Source organism: Pecten maximus, chromosome 9 (genome assembly GCF_902652985.1).
Source record: "Pecten maximus chromosome 9, xPecMax1.1, whole genome shotgun sequence".
NCBI classification, from domain to species: Eukaryota; Metazoa; Mollusca; class Bivalvia; order Pectinida; family Pectinidae; genus Pecten; species Pecten maximus.
This window is the reverse complement of record NC_047023.1, coordinates 15,367,290-15,391,037: the sequence shown is the minus strand read 5'-3', so window position 1 is coordinate 15,391,037 and position 23,748 is coordinate 15,367,290. Positions and strand designations below refer to the sequence as shown.

Sequence of the window (23,748 nt, the reverse complement as noted above, 5' to 3'; positions counted from 1 at the left end):
CAATATGGCCGCCGGATATGATATTCTTTATCTAATACTCGAATATCTACAAGAGGGTACCAAAGAGAACCTACATGTAAATGGGATATTAAACATAACAAACATATATTGCCTTTTTAATCGGTCTCCCCTGCCGGCTTGTTGTTAATTTTCCTATCATGCTACCAATGGAAGGCAGCATTTAAATTAAACTTAAACAGTCCATTATGTGACAAAGCTGATTGAATATCATATATATTGTGTCTAACACTCCCTACCTCTTTGCTTCAAAGGATATCGTGCTGGATTTAGTGTATATATTGAATATATTCGGCGTCTTCTACTTCGTCGACGACACCCATCATGAAAACCCAGGTATAATCCAGGTTACGTCACAACAACAGAACCACAAGGCCTATCTTATATCGTACATGGAAATGGGTTATTTCCTTATAGATCATGATGCTGGCCACGACTTCTTCCTTGGTTTTCATCAACTTTTATTTTTGAAACCATGCGTGTGGGTTTTTTTTCGGTAGACATCTATAATGGAAACCTTGATAATGAGAACAAGTTCTTGAATATCGAATAAACATTTAACACCAAATGGAGGAAAAGCAAGTATATTGTTACCTAAAAATTGACAGTTAACAATATTGGTAAATAGAAATCACCATAAGCTATCATAAACAGCTGGTGTTGAAGAGTAGTTTCCTTGATTTTAAGTTAAGGTATATCCCATCGGTATGTTCATTAAAATTTTTGATATCATATCGTGAATATATCTATAGCTGAAATGGAAGGACATTGCAAGTTTTCTATTACCTTTCTTTCTGATAAGAAAACAAGTCGGCCAGGATTGGGGCACTGTTTGTTCATGTGGGATACCAATAGTTTGTTGGAAGATCTTGTCACCGAACTCAGCAAAGATGCAAAGCTGTTGTCAACCAGAATTTTAATCATTCTCACATTCCATTAGGCATGTGTTTTATCCGGGCCGAAGTCGTATATTTAACGAAATATGCTTCAGTAAAGTTCACAACAATAGACTGTAAGTTGGGAAAACTTACTTGGAAGAGAAAGCTCTCATGACAAGGGAGCGAATGCAGTACATCAGTTTAGAATGAGAGATAATAATGTGTAAATTTGATTGATAGAGATATTGTTTTTTAATGAAAACTTTATCTATTTCACAAAAATTGCGAAACAAGTTATATCCATTTATATTAATCACGCTTGTTAGCCCAGATGGATGCGCGCGAGAGGTCTTACTGTGTGAGGAAACCGGAGTACCCGGGGAAACCCACGTTGTCGGGCAGGTGACCCCTTATCTTTTCACCTCCGATCGGGGGATCGCACCCCGACCGCCTAGATGATGACAACTGTGTTATCACTGTGTCACCCGCCCACTCCATATTGTTTTGATATGTGTGATAGAGGCATTGCTTTGACATATGTGATAGAGATATTGTTTTGATAAATGTGATTGAGATATTGTTTTGATATATGTGATAGAGATATTTTTTGGATAAATATGATTGAGATATTGTTTGGATATAAGTGATAGAGATGTTTTTTGGCATATGTGATAGAGATTTTTTTTTTTTTTTTTTTTTTGATATGTGTGATAGAGATATTTTGACATACATACATGTTTGTGATAGAGATATTGTTTTGATATGTGTGATAGAGATATTGTTTTGATATGTGTGATAGAGATATTGTTTTGATATATGTGATAGAAATATTATTTTGATGTATGTGATAGAAATATTATTTTGATATATGTGATAGAAATATTATTTTGATATACACTGTATGTGATAGAAATATTATTTTGACATATGTGATAGAGATATTGTTTTGACATATGTGATAGAGATATTGTTTAGATACATGTATTGATGTGTAGGCAGGGTAACCCTGGTTACCGGGCAAAACTACCTCATTTTGTATTCAGGCAATTTTTTGTGTCATAACCTACCTACACCAAAGTTCGTCCAAAACACGCGTTTTAAAGCTTCTCGGAGTACATGGTTTCTACACTTTTCATTTACAAGACATCACTATAACAGTTGAATTTAGATGACCTAACTACAACTCCTACTTCGTTAGATTTACGTTCTTCACCATCAATACAACTGTAATGGTTCAGCTGGTGTAGTGACTGGCTATTCAAACATTGCCCAAGTATCGGAACTCCTTCCGTGATTGAATTGAATGATACATTCGAGATCAATCAAAAGTCTGTAATTCTTGACTGCGATGCCAAGCTAGTTTAGACACGTGGTTGTGCCTTCAAGTACCTGTTTGAACGGGGAAAACCTAATTACACTTCTTTTTTTTCCAAAGAAGAAATACTTATTAATCATCCTTTAGTATTCCAATCATGTAGATCACCGGAGATGAAATTACCAGTACATGGATTTCTAAGAATCAAACTGATTTTATCTTTCCCTTTTTTTTTTCTTTTTTTTTTTTTGTAATCTTTTGCAGGAAAGATAAACATCGATACAAGTAGATAGTTGTGAACTGTACATGATTCATTGAACTTCGTGAAATACACAACTTAAACGATGATCGTGAGAATTATTGAATGTCTGATTGACCGTATACTGTAGCACCTTTGTGAGAGTTTGGTGGCAAGATATCCCAACAGACCACTTGATTTCGTTTTGACCCCAGGCTGAAGTCATCAAAGAAATTATCATGCAGGACCCGTAATAAAAAAAACTTAACAACCATGTGGTATTGCTCAATTTTAGTTGCCGTGAAAATATTAATAGATCATTTCTATTCTTCCTGGATTGCCTAATATAAGCTATGATCTTAGCATTGGTACCTTTGTCAAGTAACTCGCAGTTTAAGTAATACAATCTAAAGACTATGTCGGTTTAAGCAGATACTCGCCTCACACACGCCTACTCGATGTTACAAGTTGAGAAAACTCCTATTTGGAACCAAACAGACAATCATTTGATCAAGAAATCCACAAATGAAGTATAGACACGTGCACTGTCACTACGCAATTGTGGATTCATTCACGATGCCGTGAACCAAAACAAGTTGTATCTACATGTATGTATATATATGTATATGCCTCTATAGGGCATTGTATACAATGGAAAAACCAGTAGAAGGGCATTTCCTTCTGAGACTTTCTGAAAATGTAAGGAACAGCAATATTAGATTGTGTTTTACATTGTATTATGTAGGGTTGTAACATCGTGCACGTGCAAAACAATAACGCGACGGTGAAAAGAAAGCCTGATACATGGAATTAATGTCCTATCTCACAATTTTAAAACCGCGTCCTGTGGAGGGCGGTTCTCCCCGAATCGTGTTTTATAGATCACACTTGTGTACTTGATTGGATGGATTGGGAAAATTCATTATTCGTTTGGGTATCCCATGGTACAAGATGGGTATCATGCCTGTCACATATTGTCTGTTTACTTCCAGAATATGGTGTTTTCCAGAGTCGACACGCCAACAGGTAGTTTAATGCTATAAACGATACAAAGCACATAATGATGTCAAGTCTAATCACGTTCCTGCTGTCCTGGCCTGGTACAAAATACAAGAACCAAATCCCCAACCCATGATATACATATACGTAACTATACAACAAAGGTTAGGAACTATACTTTTTGTTCATTCCTTTACTAAGCTTGTATCTATCCACTGATATCGTGGCGTTTCCACAATTTCCTGTCACATTTAATTTTTTTTTAAGTAAAAGGATTATTTTTGTTTACTTCCTTGATCTACATCTCGGGCCAGATATATCGGTCCCACATTTAAATATGTACAGGTCAAGGCCGTGATGAGGGAAAAGGCAACTGTATACAAATACTTCAATATTCTTTCTTTTGTTTTAAAAACCCGGGGCCAGAACCTTATGCGGTACACACCCCATCGTCGGAGACCCACGAGATTCCATTCCTGATACTATCAGAGAATCAGTGATATATTTTGAAAAGGCTTGATCTTATAAAGGTGTTACTGCTTGTCGATCATCGTGTTTTAGTATTCTGTTCAGTCTCAAAACTGAACATGAAAAATTAAGAACGAAAAGAAAACTACATCGCAATATGGGGGAAGATATATCCTTCATAAATATTGGTCACAGTTTTTAATTCGTGAATCATCCAATATGACCCCCGGATATGACTATTATTTTATCTGTCCGATACTCGAACATCTAGCGATAGTACCAACGATGACCAACATGTATATGGGAAATTTGAGATCTCTCGGGAACTCGAAAATAGATATCACAATCATTTACTGTCTTTTTAATTGGTCTTCTGTCTGCTTGCTTTCAATTTTTCTATCAGCCCGAAAATAGTGCATATTTATCTTGGTACCAATGGAAGGCAGCATTTAAATTAAAGAAAGTCCTATTTCAGGGAGGACCATTATGTGACAAAGCTTATTGAATATCATATATATTGTGTCTAACACTCCCTACCTTGTGTCTAACACTCCCTACCTCTTTGCTTCAAAGGATATCGTGCTGGATTTAATATAGATATATTGATTATATTGAATATATTCGGTGTCTTCTACTTCGTCGACGACACCCGTCATGAAAACCCAGGTATAATCCAGGTTACGTCACAACAACAGAACCACAAGGCCTATCTTATATCGTACATGGAAATGGATTATTTCCCTATAGATTATGATGCTGGCCACGACTTCTTCCATAGTTTTTACTAACTTTTATTCTTGAAACCATGCGTTTTGGGGTTTTTTTCAGTCGACATCTCTAACGGAAACCTTGATAATGAGAACAAGTTCTTGAATATCGAATAAACATTTAACACCAAATGTAGGAAAAGCAAGTGTATTGCTACCTAGAAATGGACAATTAATAATTGGTAAATATAAATCACCATACTTCAACCACATTTTAGTCAATGTCAGCTATCTCTGCTTACTACATTGCAAGAAACTACATGTACATGTATCTATATAAACGGGAACCAAATCCCCAACCCATGATACATATACGTAACTATACAACAAAGGTTAGTAACAATACGTTTTGTTCATCCCTTTACTAAGCTGGTTTCTATCCACTGATATCGTGGTGTTTTCATCATTTCATGTCACATTTAACTTTTTAAGTAAATGGATTATTTTTGTGTATTTCCTTGTCTTGATCTACATCTCGGGCCATGTACAGGTCAAGGCCGTGATGAGGGAAAAGGCAACTGTATACAAATACTTTAATTTTCTTTTTGTTTTGAGTGGCCAGAACCTCATTTGGTAAGTTTTCTTTGTTTTGTTTTGAGGGGCCAGAACCTCATTTGGTACACACCCCATCGCCGGAAACCCACAAGATTCTGCTCTAGAGTAGTCTCGGTGGTTTCCGAAGATGACTTGCGCAAATCTACTTTACAACACTACCGACCACTTATAATTTTACAACTCGTGATATCCGCTTACACTATCAACTACTTCTATAATGCGTCATCGATCCAAAACTTATTGAATCTTTTGTTGAAAGTAGTAAACATATGTTACAGCTATAAAAAGAGGCCCATTGGGCTTTACACTCTGTGTCATTTCGCTTACACCACAAATCTTCAGACAATACATTTTTATTTGTACTTTAAAAAATAGTAATATTTAACCAAATGTTATATGTGATAGGTTTATAATGTATGAAATGTTTTAAAACTTTGACCTTTGAAACCTCCTCTTCCTCCTCTGGGACCAGATCTCCACATTTCTCAATTTGAACCACCCTTTCCCAAAAAATGCTAATTGACAAATATAGATGTTTAACAGAAGATATCGGAAAAATGTGTTTCCTATATAAAACATGGTTAACTTTTCCTCCTCCCAATCAAAACTGGGGGCAGAACAGACCTTAATTTCAGTTCCAGCATTTCTGGTTGCCTACCTTTCCCTTAATCAACTCCCTGGGTCCTAGACCTCTAAAAGTTTAGTTTTGAACCAATGTGACCCAAGGATACTCATTAAGTATGGTTGATATCAACAAACTGGTTCTGCAAATGATGTCAGAAATTGACATTTTGTGAATTACAAGTTTACAACACAACAGTAGATCACCGATAAATCCAACGGTTGGTAGATAAATAAATGAATAAGAAGCAATGTATTCTGTTTTATTTCAGATGATACCAGATACATACTTATAATATGCACCAATTCGTCCATAAATAGAGTTATGTATTTATCTATTATCATACATGAAAGGCTTTTAATTTTCAATTCTCTCACGACTTTCAGCCAATTTTCAACCATAAATGCATTTTTATAAAGCAAAATATGACCATGTGTACCAATGATGTGAAATAGTATTCAGTCTATAGCTATCACACAGTGTTTAGCACTGGATTGTCCAGTTAGAATTTACAGGTACAGTATGTACTTCAGGGACATGGCCAGATTCTGATTCCCAGAGATCGGGTACCAATTATATAGACCTACTAATTAATAGGAACCAGAAACTGGCTTTATCCTGAAATCACACATGTTGACTGTTGTATCATGTTTATTCTGATAAAAAACACACAGACATTTAAAAATATTCCAATCTTGATTTCTGGGAACGTATCGAGAATCATTGTGTCAATATCACTGGAGCTTTGGGCTTGTTATGGATGACATGGAGGTTTCATGTCAAGACAAGCTCCACTCAAACGTCCAGCTTATAGAGAGGTTTAACTCCCTTAACGGTGAAGTAACAGTAAAAGTAAGAATAAAGTTTATACATCAAGTAACTTATTCTCCACACATTGTACATATCTTAAATGTACAGCAATGTGTAACTAACAACATTTCAATACTCAATTTGGACAAATAATTAAGAAGGGAAAATCACAGTAGTCGCATCATCTTAAATGTACTTTCATTGCAAGTTTGTACATTTCTTACAAAAACAAGCTATTGCATATCAAACATTAAATAACAAATTATCTAAATTAACTATTTTTATCTTTATACCTTATTTTTCAGACAAAGTGTTTCAGATCTTTCAATACATCCCAAAATCACCACTATCGAACGCCACAGCCTACAACAGATGTCGAAACAGCAGTTGAAGTCTGAGGAATCAAAATCCACAACAACTACGACCAAGAAAGCTTTTTTTCTTTTTAAAATCTGTCAATGATCCATGTTCCCCCTGGCCATCTTTCCCATATACAGTTTATAGCTGCCTCTCCTAACCATAACAAGCATGACTTTGTAATACTGATATCTCCTTGATAATATGTTTAATTTAATCCATGTTTCACATATGATATTTTGAAATTGATAAATATGGCATACCAATAGAAATATATAACACTCTGTTGCTGAAATTACTTGTCATCATTTAGAGCATATTTTATATCATCAGACATTAACAGTAATTCACTGTGCTACACACTGGGGGGATATTTCAACATACTGGTAAAAACTGTACTGGAATAGATAATTTACATATTACACAACTGAAGTGTGAAAAATACCAAAGATCAGTAAAAACATGTGAACATCAAAAATAGATTATAATCAGCTACTGTATGGCAATATATAACCACAAACTAGCTACATAGAGGCTGCTCAGGTATCTTACTTTTAACACAAATTCAAAATAAGGACAAAAATACATACCAAGCATAAATAGTGTAATAAATTGTACTTAAATTAAGTGGTAAAGCTGTTCATACATTCATTCTGATTTTTAATTTTCAGACGTGGTATACTGGTAGACAAAATATTATGTAACAAGAACAAAAATACATTCACACAATGTGTATATTAAAGCTAGTAAAATCCATAGATGGACAAATAAGTTCACATTTGAATAGTTTTTCAGTTTGATAAACCAAGTACTACCAAAGACTAAAACCAGTAAGATATAGATTTCTAACTTCGCAATCATTGTTTGTAAACTTCCATAAAACCTTTTTTAATGTGGACTGACAATCTATTTTCAAATCGAGATAAATGAGTGGTCTTGGTCATTTGGAAGTCCTTTTGTTTATCAGTAATAATGCTAGGGAAATGATTCTACTACTTTTTCAAAATCATGATTGACAAGATTCCATTTTATTAAAGTACATTATTACACATAATCAATGATCAGTAACATAATGGTGTTTGTTACCGTACAAAAGCAAATACAATACCTGTACAGGGATTCATTTAATATACATGTATGAAACAAAGGCCCTATATAGTTAATGCTTTTCTAGTGTTGAAAAGCTAGTAGTCCAGTTCTTCAAGCACATTCTTGTTAGTAGAATCTATTAGCGTTTATGTGTTAATGTTGTGATGTATCTATACTTGAAGCACTAATCACTATCCAAGTAAACACATTCGGGTATCACAAAATTTCCACATGATAATAGGCTGTACTTTCATTCCTATACCTCTAATAACTGTACATGTTATATAAGAAGAGTGTGGGGTGTATAGTTATAGATTGATAAGCCTTTCAAATACTTATCCCAACAACTGAAATGGGGTGGGGCATCAACCCCGGGGTGACACGGGGCTCATGGAGAGCTAAAAATCTAAAAGTCCATGTAGGTATGCATGTAATACATGCAATAGAATTCATGTTCTTTTGATACATTACATAAGTAAGAATGCTGATGAATTATGAATTCCAAATACAACAGATTCATGTTGGTTTTAACTCCAGTAATATGGATTTGTTAAAATTCTATCTGAAATGCAACACATGTATATTGATATTATCAATACTTTGATATTAATTGTCAAACCATTACACAATCAATTATTATCTAGTACATGTATTCATTTCAAATCGAGGAGTTTACAGAATATCCAGCCTGTACTACTGCATTCCATCAGTGTGCTAACACTTCAGACAAGAGGGGAGACAACCCACAGCACCTTTCTGGCAAGACAACCCACAGCACCTTTCTGGCATTTTCCTGGGTATACCACATACTTACAAGGTAATACAACACATAATCGGCCCCCAAGACAGGGTCTGGCTAGAAAACTAGAATATAAATATCTTGTCTGAAATCTTTTAAATTTGTAATCAACATACAGAAGCTATCCATTCCAAACCCATCCAAAGACCTAAAATTGATATTTGGTCTCGAGAAATAGCAAGATTTGTCAATTTATCTATAAATGTTTGTAAGAAAAGTCACTTTCATCTCTCATTTATTTGAGAAGATTTCAGAAAAAAAAATATATATATGTATGTATATAATCATTAAGTTTGTGAGAAAAACTTTCCATTCTTCCATCTTCCATTGATCACATTTCCATATTAAATCAATTTTTGTAAGAAAACTCCTAACTCTTATCTTTTTTAAATGTACATTGCATTCCTTGGCACAATACACCAGAATGAGATCATTTGTCTCTCGTTCCTTAGGTACTTTCACATGGCTTACTGAGATAATCTGGTAGCTATCCTGGTCAAAGATTTATCCAATTATTCTTATAAATTTGACACAGCTCTGCTGATATTTGATCCATAACTCTCCTGCTTCAGCTTACGATTAAGAGCTTACATATTCCTGACCTGTTGACAAATTTATTTATCATACCAAAAGTCAATGTTTTTTTTTAAATGGAATCTTCCTCTTTCATTGTTCAAGCAAATGCCTTTTCTACACACCTTAGAACATTTTTTGAAAATGTGAGACTCTTCACAGATGAAGTTGTACAACAGGAAGTCTGACAAACATCTTCATGAAATTTTACACTTGTTTTCCTTGGTGGAGGGGGACCCGGTACTTGGTGAGTGAACATTAGACCGAGGAGACTGTTCAGAGCTTGGTCTTCTTCTATTGTACCTTGAAGCACTGCTTGTCGATACATTGCTCCCCTGGTGAGCAGTTTGTCTGTCTTGCCTGGATGACTCATTGTTGAGAAGCACAAAACCAGCATCAGAAGGACCATCTAAAACATAAACACAATCTGACTTTTGGTATTTATGCTCCCTCAAAATGACTTAAGTGATTTTTTTTCAATATCAACAAGGTACATGTATGTAGTCTAATGAAAACAACACCAGGTTGTGACTTCATGTAATGTTTTTTTCTTAAAAGCAAAAAGTTCTCTTTCTCCTTTTACTTCACTGAACGAATCAAAGATGGAAAAAAATGAAGTGGAATATTGATTGAAATAATCCCAACTTAATTATATTCCATTTCTTTAAATACAACTTGGTGTCTTTCTATTTAAAACAAGTTGCTGAAGCAAGGATACAAATGGCCTTTTCTAGATACAAGACAACTTTAATATGTGATCAGACTATGGGTTTTTCCATGTGATACTTACCAGTGTCTAAGTCACTATTTTGATTCTGTGATTCTGGCATTTTTGGCAGTTTTTCCATTTCATCAAGAAGGTTTGGAACACTAAAGTGTCGGCGACCTGTGGAGAATTATTTTTAGGTATATTCTTATTAAATTGAGTCAAATGTCAATATGCATTACTTCCCCTGCCATAGAATTTATGCAATTTAGCCAAAAATGCAATGTACATCTTAATTAGATTTTAATTGAATTCAAGCTTTTTCTTTGTTGTGACTGATAAATGTTCACTGGGTTTCATCAAAATCTAGTCATCAAATTATTGCATAGAAGACACTTACCAAACTGATAACAATATCTAATTACATATAAGTACCTATTTTTTTTTTTTCAATCGACTTAATCTTCGTACATTGACTAAACTTACAATAAGTCATTATACATCAAAATGGGAAGATGATTCATGAAAGTAATTGAAGTCTTTGATTTGGTATATGTACAAACTCACATATATAGTTGCTGTAGTCAAGAGTTAAAGAAGTATTCAAATTCATTATCTTATGTTAACCATTATAACTCCACAAATTCCTACATGCCTGCTGCTTCCTAAAACTAAGTTGAGGTAGTCCAACAAATTGTTAATTATCAATAAATGAAATACCTGGAGCACGGCTCTGAAGTGACAACAAAGCCGCTTTGATTTGCATTTCCGGGAATCCCATTTCTAAAACTTTAGACACTGCCTGGTCATCCTGATCAGTTTCTGTCAAGCCTGTAACAGAAATGAATATAACTCAATCTTCTGTTTTCTATGGAGTGCTACCATCTGGTCTGTTAACTTCGTATACGGTAACTCAGGAAATAGTTATAACTAACTCAGGAAATGTCTATAACTACGTTACCTGAGGAAATGTCTATAACTACCTCAGGAAATGTCTATAACTACTCCAAAAAATGTCTATAACTAACTCAGGAAATGTCTATAACTACCTCAGGAAATGTCTATAACTAACTCAGGAAATGTCTATAACTAACTCAGGAAATGTCTATAACTACCTCAGGAAATGTCTATAACTAACTCAGGAAATGTCTATAACTATCTCAGGAAATGTCTATAACTAACTCAGGAAATGTCTATAACTAACTCAGGAAATGTCTATAACTATCTCAGGAAATGTCTATAACTATCTCAGGAAATGTCTATAACTAACTCAGGAAATGTCTATAACTAACTCAGGAAATGTCTAAAACTACCTCAGGAAAATGTCTATAACTAACTCAGGAAATGTCTATAACTACCTCAGGAAATGTCTATAACTAACTCAATGTCTATAACTAACTCAGGAAATGTCTAAAACTACCTCAGGAAAATGTCTATAACTAACTCAGGAAATGTCTATAACTACCTCAGGAAATGTCTATAACTAACTCAGGAAATGTCTATAACTAACTCAGGAAATGTCTATAACTAACTCAGGAAATGTCTATAGCTACCCCAAACAAGGGCCCAATGGGCCCAAATCGCTCACCTGCAATGCAGTGATCTTTTCATATATGGATCCTGCAGTTATTTGAAAGCATGCGACATGACCAATATAATGTCTCTCGGCACTTAAGCTATTCACTAAAAGTCATTTAAAGATTTAAGCATACTTGATCGACGTGACCTTGAATGTGAGTCAGGGTCATTCATTTGAACAAAGTTGGTAGGCCTTCACCCCAGCATGCTACAGACCAAATATCAACTCCCTTGGACGCTTGGTTATTGAGAGGAAGTCGCTTAAAGATTTTAGCCTTTTTGACTGCTGTGACCTTGAATGAAGGGCAAGGTCATTCATTTCAACAAACTTGAGAGCCCTTTACCCCAGCATGCTACAGGCCAAAAATTCGGTCTCTGGGACTCTTGGTTATTGATGAAGAAGTCGTTTAAAGATTTTAGCCTTTTTGACTCCTGTGACCTTGAATGAAGGTCAAGGTCATTCATTTGAACAAACTTGATAGCCCTTTACCCCAGTATTCTACAGACCCAATAACAACTCCCTGGGACTCTTGGTTATTGAGAAGAAGTCATTTAAAGATTTTAGCCTTTTTGACTCCTGTGACCTTGAATGAAGGTCAAGGTCATTCATTTGAACAAACTTGGTAGCCCTTTACCCTAGCATTCTACAGACCCAATATCAACTCCCTGGGACTCTTGGTTATTGAGAAGAAGTCGTTTAAAGATGTTAGCCCTTTTGACTCCTGTGACCTTGAATGAAGGTCAAGATCATTCATTTGAACAAACTTGGTAGCCCTTCACCCCAGCATGCTACAGACCCAATATCAATTCCCTGGGACTCTTGGTTATTGAGAAGAAGTTGTTTAAAGATTTTAGCCTTTTTGACTCCTGTGACCTTGAATGAAGGTCAAGGCCATTCATTTGAACATACTTGGGAGCCCTTTACCCCAGCATGCTACAGGCCAAATATTAGGTATCTTGGACTCTTGGTTATTGAGAAGAAGTCGTTTAAAGATTTTAGCCCTTTTGACTCCTGTGACCTTGAATGAAGGTCAAGGTCATTCATTTGAACAAACTTGGTAGCCCTTCACCCCAGCATGCTACAGGCCAAATATTAGGTCTCTGGGTCTCTTGGTTATTGACAAGAAGTCGTTTAAAGATTTTAGCCTTTTTGACTCCTGTGACCTTGAATGAAGGTCAAGGTCATTCATTTGAACAAACTTGGTAGCCCTTCACCCCAGCATGCTACAGACCCAATATCAACTCCCTGGGACTCTTGGTTATTGAGCAGAAGTTGTTTAAAGATTTTAGCCTTTTTGACTGCTGTGACCTTGAATGAAGGTCAAGGTCATTCATTTCAACAAACTTGGTAGCCCTTTACCCCAGCATGCTACAGGTCAAATATTAGGTCTCTGGGACTCTTGGTTATTGAGAAGAAGTCCTTTAAAGATTTTAGCCTTTTTGACTCCTGTGACCTTGAATGAAGGTCAAGGTCATTCATTTGAACAAACTTGGTAGCCCTTCACCCCAGCATGCTACAGACCCAATATCAACTCCCTGGGACTCTTGGTTATTGAGAAGAAGTCGTTTAAAGATTTTAGCCTTTTTGACCCCTGTGACCTTGAATGAAGGTCAACTTTATTCATTTGAACAAACTTGGTAGTCCTTCACCCCAGCATGCTACAGGCCCAATATTAGGTCTCTCGGCCTTTTGGTTATTGAGAAGAAGTTGCTTGAATGGAAAAGTTGACGCCGGACGGACGACGGACGGACGCCGCGCCACGGCATAAGCTCACTTGCCCTTCGGGCAGGTGAGCTAAAAATGTCTCTAGCTTCCTCAGCAAACTGTCTATAACTACAATGTATCTCAGAAACCGTCTATAACTACCTCAGGAAATGTCTATAACTATCTCAGAAACCGTCCATAACTATCTCAGAAACTGTCTATAACTACGTTACCTGAGGAAATGTCTATAACTACCCCAGAAACAATCTATAACTACCTCAGGAAATGTCTATAACTATCTCAGAAACCATCCATAACTACCTCAGAAAATGTCTATAACTACCCCAGGAACCATAAATGTCTATAACTATCTCAGGACATTTCCTGAGGTAGTTATAGACAGTTTCTGAGATACTGTCTCAGAAACTGTCTATAACTACCTCAGGAAATGTCTATAACTACCCCAGGAACCATAAATGTCTATAACTATCTCAGGACATTTCCTGAGGTAGTTATATAGACAGTTTCTGAGATACTGTCTCAGAAACTGTCTATAACTACCTCAGGAAATGTCTATAACTACCCCAGAAACCATCTATAACTACCCCAGAAACCGTCTATAACTACCTCAGGAAATGTCTATAACTACCCCAGAAACCTTCTATAACTACCTCAGGAAATGTCTATAACTACCACAGAAACCTTCTATAACTAACTCAGGAAATGTCTATAACTACCCCAGAAACCGTCTATAACTAACTCAGGAAATGTCTATAACTACCCCAGAAACCATCTATAACTACCCCAGAAACCATCTATAACTACCTCAGGAAATGTCTATAACTACCCCAGAAACCGTCTATAACTACCTCAGGAAATGTCTATAACTACCCCAGAAACCTTCTATAACTACCTCAGGAAATGTCTATAACTACCCCAGAAACCGTCTATAACTACCTCAGGAAATGTCTATAACTACCCCAGAAACCGTCCATAACTACCTCAGGAAATGTCTATAACTACCTCAGGAAATGTCTATAACTACTTCCGGAAATGTCTATAACTATCTCAGGAAATGTCTATAACTACTTCAGGAAATGTCTATAACTATCTCAGGAAATGTCTATAACTATCTCAGGAAATGTCTATAATTATCTCAGGAAATGTCTATAAATACCTCAGGAAATGTCTATAACTATCACAGAAACTGTCTATCACTGACTCCTAAATTGTCTAAAACTACCTCATAAACTAGTTGTCTATAACTACACAGGACCTGGTGCCTCTCTATAACTTACACCTGTCTATAACTGGTACCTCTATATAACATATACTTGACTACATCGAATATCTCTCTATACCTACCACCTATCTATAACTTGCTATAACATATACCTGTCTATATATACCATCTGTCTGTAACATATACCTGTCTATACCTACCATCTGTCTGTAACATATACCTGTCTATACCTACCATCTGTCTGTAACCTACATATGTTTATAACTAATACCTGTCTATACCTATCACCCTGTCTATAATAGATGCATCTCCATAACTAATACCTGTCTATAATGGATGTCTCTCCATAACTAACACCTGTCTATACCCATCACCTGTCTATACCTACAACCTGTAGGTAACATAACCTGTCTATAACTAATACCTGTCTATACCTACAACATGTCTGTAACATAAACCTGTCTATAACTAATACCTGTCTATACCTACAACCTGTCTGTAACATATACCTGTCTATAACTAATACCTGTCTATACTTACAACCTGTCCATAACTGACACCTCGCTATGACTATCATCTGTCTATAACTGTCATAACACCTTTGTATGAATATTATCTGCCTTATCAGTTATTATCAGTTTCTCAAATGCTTTTTTTCCAAATAGCTATCCAATTAAGAAAAATAAACACAAATTTTACTTCCTCCTTTAGGAAGGACCTACCTAAACTACAGCAGTTTTTTAGTGAAGATTCAGTGCTATTAGAACAGTCAGGTTCAAGGTCTGCAGGGGTTAGTGGAGAAACCGTAGCCACTTGTTTAACTTCAGTTTCCTCTTCATCTTCAGTTTTACTTGCAATAGCTGTCTTTACATTTGTGTTGTGACTTTGATATACCTCCTTCTGTTCAGTTTGACCTACAGCCTTGCTATCTTGGGGATCTATTGAGCTGTCAAAGTTGTTTCTGAATTCATCACCAACGGCAGTGCTTGTTTGTTTACTCTGTAATGGCATAACCTTTGCCATAACTTGAGGCTTTGTTTTATTGTTTGAAAAGATTATTGGCCTTCTGGCTCCATGATTCTGTGGATTGTCTCGTTTTGGCTTTGTTGGGATATTTTGAGTAACAGGTGCAGGCACAGAGCCTGCTTCAACATTGGAAACACAAGAAATATTTGAGGCACCAGAAATATTTGTTCGAAATGTCAAAGGTGTGGTTTGTTCAGAATTGATGTTTGAAGATGGACTTGCTGTAGTTGATGAAGTCACATTTGGAACATTTTCCATACCTTTCATAGTCTGATTGTGTGCGTCACCTGAAGAAATATTTGCAGCATCACCAGATGATGAGACGTTTGGTTCGACATTTGACTTAACTGTTGAAGTCACAATTGTTGATGGTAAACTTGCAGTGGTTGCCGTAGTTGTGTCAGTGATGTAGTTTTTTTTATTGGTCTGTAAACTTCCAAGTCTGGTGGAGTTCCCAGTCACTCTCTTTTCATCAGTCTCTGTGATATTGTTTTCAATATTGGACTCATCATTTGGAGAGGGAAGTGTTTCTTTTGTAGTTGTATTGTAACTCTCTACTGATGGAGGCAATGATGGGTGACCATCGATAGATTGTCGACTAGAGCCCTCCATAGATTGTCGACTGGCCATGGGCATGGACGGACTTGGGTCACGATTACTACAACAGGAAATGTGTTATTTTCAAAAACGTCATTAAGATTGCTGTTTTTTTTATATGATGTGATTAAAATTTAAGTGTGTAAAAAAAGTAAAAACAAAAATTTCTGATATCCAATATGTTTAAACACAATATTTCTAGACAGCTGAAATAATCACTTTTAATGGAGATGTAAATGAGAATTTTACGTATTTGTTTTGAGAGATCCTCAGTTAAAACTGTCTCAATATAGTAGTACGTACATGTATACATGTACCTCAATATATTACTTAACCTGTTATACTCTCTAGTCAGTGTCACTGTCTACTGATCAGCTGTAATATTATTCTATTTTACAATTAAAATATTTTATGATTACATGTAATTTTATGCATTGTCAATAAAAGTGTCTTATTATTACATATGGGCCATCAAGGTACATATATATATATAACTTCACCTTCTTTAACACTATACATCAGTTGACTTTAATTAATTAAGTCGAATTAATTATGATAATGAAGCTAGACAGATTGAAGTTACTTGTGTCCCAAAATAAAAAAAAAAAAAATCTTTTCCTTTGACTTACGAGTTGATATCAATATTTGAGAGCATGGGATGTCACAGAAAACCTATACTACAATAGCATTATATCATTGTCACATTCATGACATTTTAAATGGTGGACAAAAACATATTGGGGCAAATTAAAACACGACAATACGCTGTGCATACATATATATCACTGTACACAATACTACCAGTGATCACAGCGTGTCATCCACCTGCAGTGATCACCTTGAACTGGTCGTGGCTTTCAGAATTAGTAGGGGTAAAAGAGTTGTTTTAAAGATCACGAAATGTTACAGTAAAAAGTTCTTTAATTCATGTTCATTTAAATATAATACTACATATATAGCTACATCCTTTATAATATTGGTATGCATGCACTTGGATATTCTTTTCTATATTTTTCTATATCAATGATCACCTTGAACAGGTTATGGCCTTCAGAATCAGAAGGGGTAAAATGGTTTTAAATGTGACAAAGTAACATTTCCTTAATTCATGTTAATTTAATACAACATAGTTAGATCATTTATGATATTGGATATTAAGATTAATTTATAAATGTTTTAAAATATCATGATTACATGATTACAGCAATTGATTGAATGAATAGGTTGCGATATAAACATTGTCAAGTTGGACGACAAATTTAAGGGACAAATTGAAAACTTCAAATGACCTTTGTGAAAGATCCATCTGGTACATTCTTAGAAATAACAATAAAAATCTTCAGCATTCAAAATTCAAGGTGGCCACATTTTGGCAATTCCATTTTCTAATTATAAATTAACCAGAAGATTAAAGATGCATAACAACAATGTGAATCGATAGGGAATTGAATGGTACATAGAAAATTTGAGAAAGATCAACACAGTACTTTTGCAATTAACAGCAATAACAAACTTATTCTGTAAAAGTCCAAAAGGGCTGCCTGTTGGCTTTTCTGAACATTGAAAACTAGGGACTAATAGAATCCCCCCCCCCCCCCCCCCCCCCCCCTTGGGGGTAAGATGGGGGAATCTCAACCCGAGGGGAAGATTCTTAAGTTGCCAAACATGAGCTGTTGAGCTATTGTTGACATGACGAAATACAATTGTTGAGAATGTGAGAAGAGCATGTGTAGCTTGTCTTTTCCCTAGGGTGAGATAAGAAAATCTCACCCTGGTAAAACTGCGGATATCCCTGTCCATGAGGGTAAGAGAAAAAGGGGTCTTAAATCAAACCTTTGTGAAAAATCCTTACAGTACCTGTTTTTTTTTAAATTAGTTATAACAATATTAGTCTACAATGGTAAAATTCATGGTGGCTTTCTGTCAGCTGTATGTTTTCCCAATCATTAGTCTTATCTACTTATGGGACTGATTATGTGTACTACAAAGTTCAAGATAAGTGTTTTAGTGGTGCTTACCAATCCTGCCTCTTCCTTGAATTTGTTGGCATCTCTGGATCCTTGCCAGAGGCCACGGGACTTTCCTGAGTTCCACCTTCAACAATAGTATTTTTGTCTCCAATCATTACGTTTTCTGCTCCGTAAATGTTGACGACTTTCTTTTTTGATTTCGCTGGTTCCCTGTCTGTATAAATATGTGTATGTGTGTGGACGTGATGTACAATCACCTTTCCATCTTTGTCAAAATCAGATTGTCCTCCCATTGCAACATCAAGCTTTTCACTTTCTGACATATGTCCCTTTGCCATTGGCTGCTTTCCATGTTGGCCTGTATTCATTTCAGGAACCTGACTTTGATGAGAAAAAGCCACATCTGCATGGAAACTAGAGTCTTGTCGACCTTGGCTAGTGTTCCCTGAAAAAGATATATGCGAGTCTGACTGATCACCTTGGGAACCACGAGATTTCAAACTCCCTAAATATGAGTTATCAGACATGGAGCTCTCAGCCCGGTAACTCGACGACGATCTATCTGCTTTAGGAGATTCTGCAGCAAAGACACTTGAATCTACATCTCCCTGTGATTGAATATTTAATTGCTTCAACAATTTTTCTTTTTCACTTGAGCTTGGAGGAGACATTTGCCTTAGTTCTGCTTCTCTAAGTTTCTGTTGTTTCTCTTCTATCTCTAATTGAAGTTTCTTTTCCAGTCCTACTGCATATTGGTATTGTTCAATAAAAAGCTTTTCCTCGTTGTCTTCCCTTTTGTAGATTTTACCACCGATCAGAGTCTGTAATCCTCGTCTGTAAAAGTCATCATTGTTGTAAAAGTTAACACCTTTCAGTGAGTTCAGACCCATTGGAATGTTGAAATCTGCTTTTGTGCGTTGTACTGTATACACTGGCACAACACACCATCGCTTTTCCCTGTTGTAAATTGCTTCCATCAGACATTCCTCACTTGCTATCTGAGACCATTCACACTTACAAAACTGTTTAGTTAAATACACAAAGGCGAAGGTACATCGTTCAAAAGCCATTTCCAAACTTCCAAACATTCGGCGTTTAATATTGGCAAAATCCATGACATCATATAAAACAGCCTTCACACGCTTTCCTTTATCTAAGGTTAGGTCATTGAGACTTTGACAATAATCTTCAGCAGCAGACCGATCATCTTCACTATACAAGACCATCACATCATAGTAAGCTGCTTTCAAATTATCAGGAAAGCGTTCAAAGTGTTTCATGACAAGCGGTAATCGTTTCATGAAGGCCTGTTTCTCAGAACTGGAATAACGATGGATAAATGTGCAGTTATCCAGATATTTATTATAGAATTCCTGGTCCGGAAAGCCGGGTTGTGAGAGTTGTGCTGAAGAATAGCCTTGCCTTCTTCCAGATGGAATCTGTTCACTTTCACCAGAACTTCCTTCACTTGTCTCCAATATTTGTCCAGTACCTCTTATCACTGAAATATGTAACATTGTTAAATTATTGTAGATACAGTCTGACTTTATTTGTTATAAATTAGAAGCTAAGTTTCTATTTTGGAATACTGTAAACTTTATAGCAATATATTTTTAATATCCCAGTATATGTACTTGTTTATTGAGTGATGTCCTAAAAACAAGTTATAAAAGGGGTTTTCATCTTTTCGTCAGCATGTGTATCAGAAACAACTTGTGTTGCACAAGGCATCATAGTTGATCCTGATCCCCTCACATCAAATCAAACATGAAATACGACAAATTGTTTTAGATATCAGGGGTATCGTACTCAAAATGTAGGTAGATGAGGATGTTGACAATTCTGTATATAGCACATAACAGCTACCTCATTATCTTAGATGCAAATTTGTACAAGGGGTGATGGATTAAGATTTGACCCATGACGCTTATTGAAAGATAAAGTTTGTAAGATCGTACATACCAGCTTTTCCTTCTACTGTGCGACTGAGCTCAGAATACCCACTGGTACTATCTAAAATGGGAGGAGGGCCTACAAAAAAATATAAAAGTTAACTTGACTATTCAAATTCTTCAGTAAAATGATATCAATATATAATGTAAATTCATATTTTGTGATGTGGTTTTCCATTACGAGTGTAGTACAGTAGTACCTGGTCATGCCAGTAGACATACAGGTAGTGTACAATGTACATGTGCATATTGATTATTCTACAAAATATTTCTTGGTTCTTAGCACCTATATTTACTTACATTAAAATAAAACAATGAGAAAATGGTTCTATATATTAGCAGGTTATCTTATTGACATATTTTATATACTTTTATAATAAACATATCTGTATTACATGCCACATGCTTTTAAATTGACACAAATTTTAACATCAGCATTATTTCATATACACAGATCTTTATATTTGGATTATTTTATATGAACAGATCATTATATTAGCAAGTTTTTATAAATTGTATTAACAGATCTATGTATTTATATAACAAATCCTTAACTAAGCACATCTTAATATTGAATTTAGATAATTGACCACACTAAGACAATATTATGTTCTGCTCTGATTACATACAGTATATACTGCTAGTAACAATGAAAATTCTTACTTCCACATGCATCAGGCATGGCATCATATTCAACTTGTGATGCAAGACGGTCCACTCTTCCAATATTAGTTGAGGGCCCACTCATTTTGTTGTCTTGACTTCAAGGTTTATTTCAAGACGTGTACTTCACATGCAATCAAATGAGAGAAAAGTGAAATAATCAATCAGAATAAATGAAGACACAGTTGGAAAAAAAGATGCTACTGATTATATATACCAGGTATGTAAAATAAACTGACAATGAGGAATTCAAAATTTATAAAGCTGTAAATGTGATTTACAATGTATGTTGGGGTGGAGATTTCATGATCTGAACTTTAAAAGCCTATTGGGTGGGGACTGATTTTGAGCTATTCTGGATCACTGTAGCATAAGAATGTATCAACATTAGAATGTATCATCACAGAGATTTATCTTGGCCAAATCAACATGACTGAATTACATGTACAGTGGACTCTGTCTAAACCGGACACCTTTGGGACCACATATAATAAAGCTGGTTTGTAGAGATCAATAAACTGGCCATACACTTTCTACAAGTGCAGATTCCCAATCTGAGGAATTAGCCTCAATTTCTAATCGGTCCTTAATGTTGGCAACTGTCGCAAGATATATGTTTGTTAAACGGAGTACTACAAAAGGTATGTCGTCATCATCATCTCCTACTTCCTCATCCGGGACCATTAGTGTAGTGAGGTCTGTGAATTTCTTAATTACAATACATTTACAAAGACGTAACACTATAGGTATGAATTGACAATTGATTACAGAATAGACAGAGTCCGGATTATGCAGAGTTTACTTGCTATAAATAAAGAAGGGAATTTTTGGGGCCAAATTATTTCGCCGGTTTTGGCAAATATCTGAATTGGACAGAGTCGGTTTGGACAAAGTGCACTGTATTAGAATAATTGATATATTTCCACTCATGATTTTTCACAACAATTATTTGTAGTTTCCACAAAAAATAAGAATTCATTGATTTAGAAAGATAAAGTAACACATGACAGATACTCATGTCCACTGTATTTATACAGTCCATTTAATTCAAAGTCACATAGATTCATTTTTTTTTTTAAATAGATTTATTATTTGCTAATTGTATAGTGCAGATGGTTTCTTAGATCCTTCAGCATTGCCAGGGTAAATACTACAATACTAATTATTATTAACATACATGTGACGATATAGTTATTAATTGTTTTCCATATATCTACGTATCGTAACGTAAGAAATAAGAATGGCATATCACTTTATAAGGATGTATGTCAGGGACAGTTTAAATATAGAATATGATATCCATGTCAATATGTATTTTACATCAGAGTAAGAACTTCTCACTGCAGTTTATGAAATACTAAAATTCCTTAACAATGTAGTGTCTTATCTGTTTATAATTATTTGTAGACAAACAAGCAAAACATGAACTGTTTCTCATTTATCTTACCTTTATGAAAGCCGCTTGAAAATTTGTCATTAATCATGTCCACCTTTACTTTCGTTTTCAACAGTTTTCAACATTTCGGAACTTTTTATGTCAATACATACCACTTTCTTAAGATAAGATGGGGAACCCAATTATTGATTAATTCTTTAGTTGTCTCATTACAAAAAAAAATATGTTTTAAAAATCAATGGGTCACAATCATTAGAACACAAGTCTTCTAATGATTGTGACTCATTGATTTTTCAAACATATTTCTAAAGTTGTATGTATTGACATGAAAAGTTCCACTGAATACCCAGGCCACTGGATACCCACGCAGTACTACCCCAATGTGTTCAGTGTATTTTAAGCATGTTCAGGATAGTTTTCCACACGATTAAAGGCTTACCTCAACTTTATGATTCGTCTTCAATATATGATAAATATATGATATAGTCAACAAGTATGCCCAAGATAACATTTTAGTGTATAATTCAGTATTTAACATACCCTTTCAAATTTTAACAAGTATTTTATACTGTAAATAAATAACAGCCAGACAGAAATCGGTCAACCGTCATGATCAATAATTTACGTCTATCAGAGTTTCACTTTGAATCGTTAAGATAATGACAACAAACAGAAAAAAAAAGAAATTCAAAGTATTCAAAGTATTAACTTACACGTGAACATATCACAATCTGTCGACGGTAATCAATCAATCACGTCGTAAACGAGAAAGGAACATGAAGGTAGAGCCATGACATCCACCATTCTTATATTGGGGATTTTCCGCTTTCCGGGTAACTCGGAACACTTCCGCTATTGCCGTTGCTTGTCTAGTACAAGGTGTTCCGAGTGTATGATTTAAGGAAGCCCAAGTATTTCTTTTGTAATATGTTAGTATTAACAGAGACATATATACATGTATATATGTCTCTGGTATTTAAGGCGGGTTCCCGCGTATTTACAATCATTTTTTGTTCCCATGTAACTATCGGATACTCTTTATTTTTCTTTAATACCTAAGTTATGAAATTTACGTATGCCATAGACAGAAGATGGAGGCCCTCCTAAAGATGAATGGAACTGACAGGACCAGAATGATAAACTTTGCATGATAGCAAAATTGAATATATGTTCGATTCAATTAAAGATATGTTTAATTCAATTAGAGATAGGTACAATTCAATTGAAGATAGGTACAATTCTATTAAAGATATATTTAAATAGGTCTAATTGAACCTATCTTCAATTGATTTGAACTTATCTCCAATTCATAGAATTGTACTTATCTCTAATTTAATTGAACCTATCTTCAATTACGAACAAATAGGGAAAAGGGGCGAATTAAAGATAGGTTTGATCGAGTGAACCTGATAAGAATACTTTTT

At 35.2% G+C, this 23,748-nt stretch overlaps 1 protein-coding gene across 1 annotated transcript; it reads right to left on the bottom strand.

Annotated features, from left to right (window-relative positions):
* Nucleotides 1-6,108: 6,108 nt before the first annotated feature.
* On the bottom strand, nucleotides 6,109-23,148 carry LOC117334322. The gene is made up of 8 exons (XM_033893862.1): nucleotides 23,038-23,148; nucleotides 20,929-21,052; nucleotides 20,276-20,344; nucleotides 18,362-19,814; nucleotides 15,443-16,404; nucleotides 10,915-11,025; nucleotides 10,279-10,374; nucleotides 6,109-9,897 (listed from the first exon to the last, which is right to left on the bottom strand). Exons 2-8 carry the CDS (start codon nucleotides 21,011-21,013, stop codon nucleotides 9,686-9,688), a joined length of 2,988 nt encoding a protein of 995 aa, XP_033749753.1. The 5' UTR covers nucleotides 21,014-21,052; nucleotides 23,038-23,148; the 3' UTR covers nucleotides 6,109-9,685.
* Between the last annotated feature and the right edge of the window lie 600 nt (nucleotides 23,149-23,748).

What these genes read in the sequence shown, in the direction of transcription:
- LOC117334322 (XM_033893862.1), bottom strand. Translation starts at nt 21,013, where the DNA reads ATGAGTGGGCCCTCAACTAATATTGGAAGAGTGGACCGTCTTGCATCA. An exon ending in AAAAAACTGCTGTAGTTTAG is followed by an intron (nt 11,026 to 15,442) that starts GTAGGTCCTTCC and finishes TTTCTGTTACAG; the next exon opens with GCTTGACAGAAACTGATCAG. An exon ending in ACTTCAGAGCCGTGCTCCAG is followed by an intron (nt 10,375 to 10,914) that starts GTATTTCATTTA and finishes AATTCTCCACAG; the next exon opens with GTCGCCGACACTTTAGTGTT.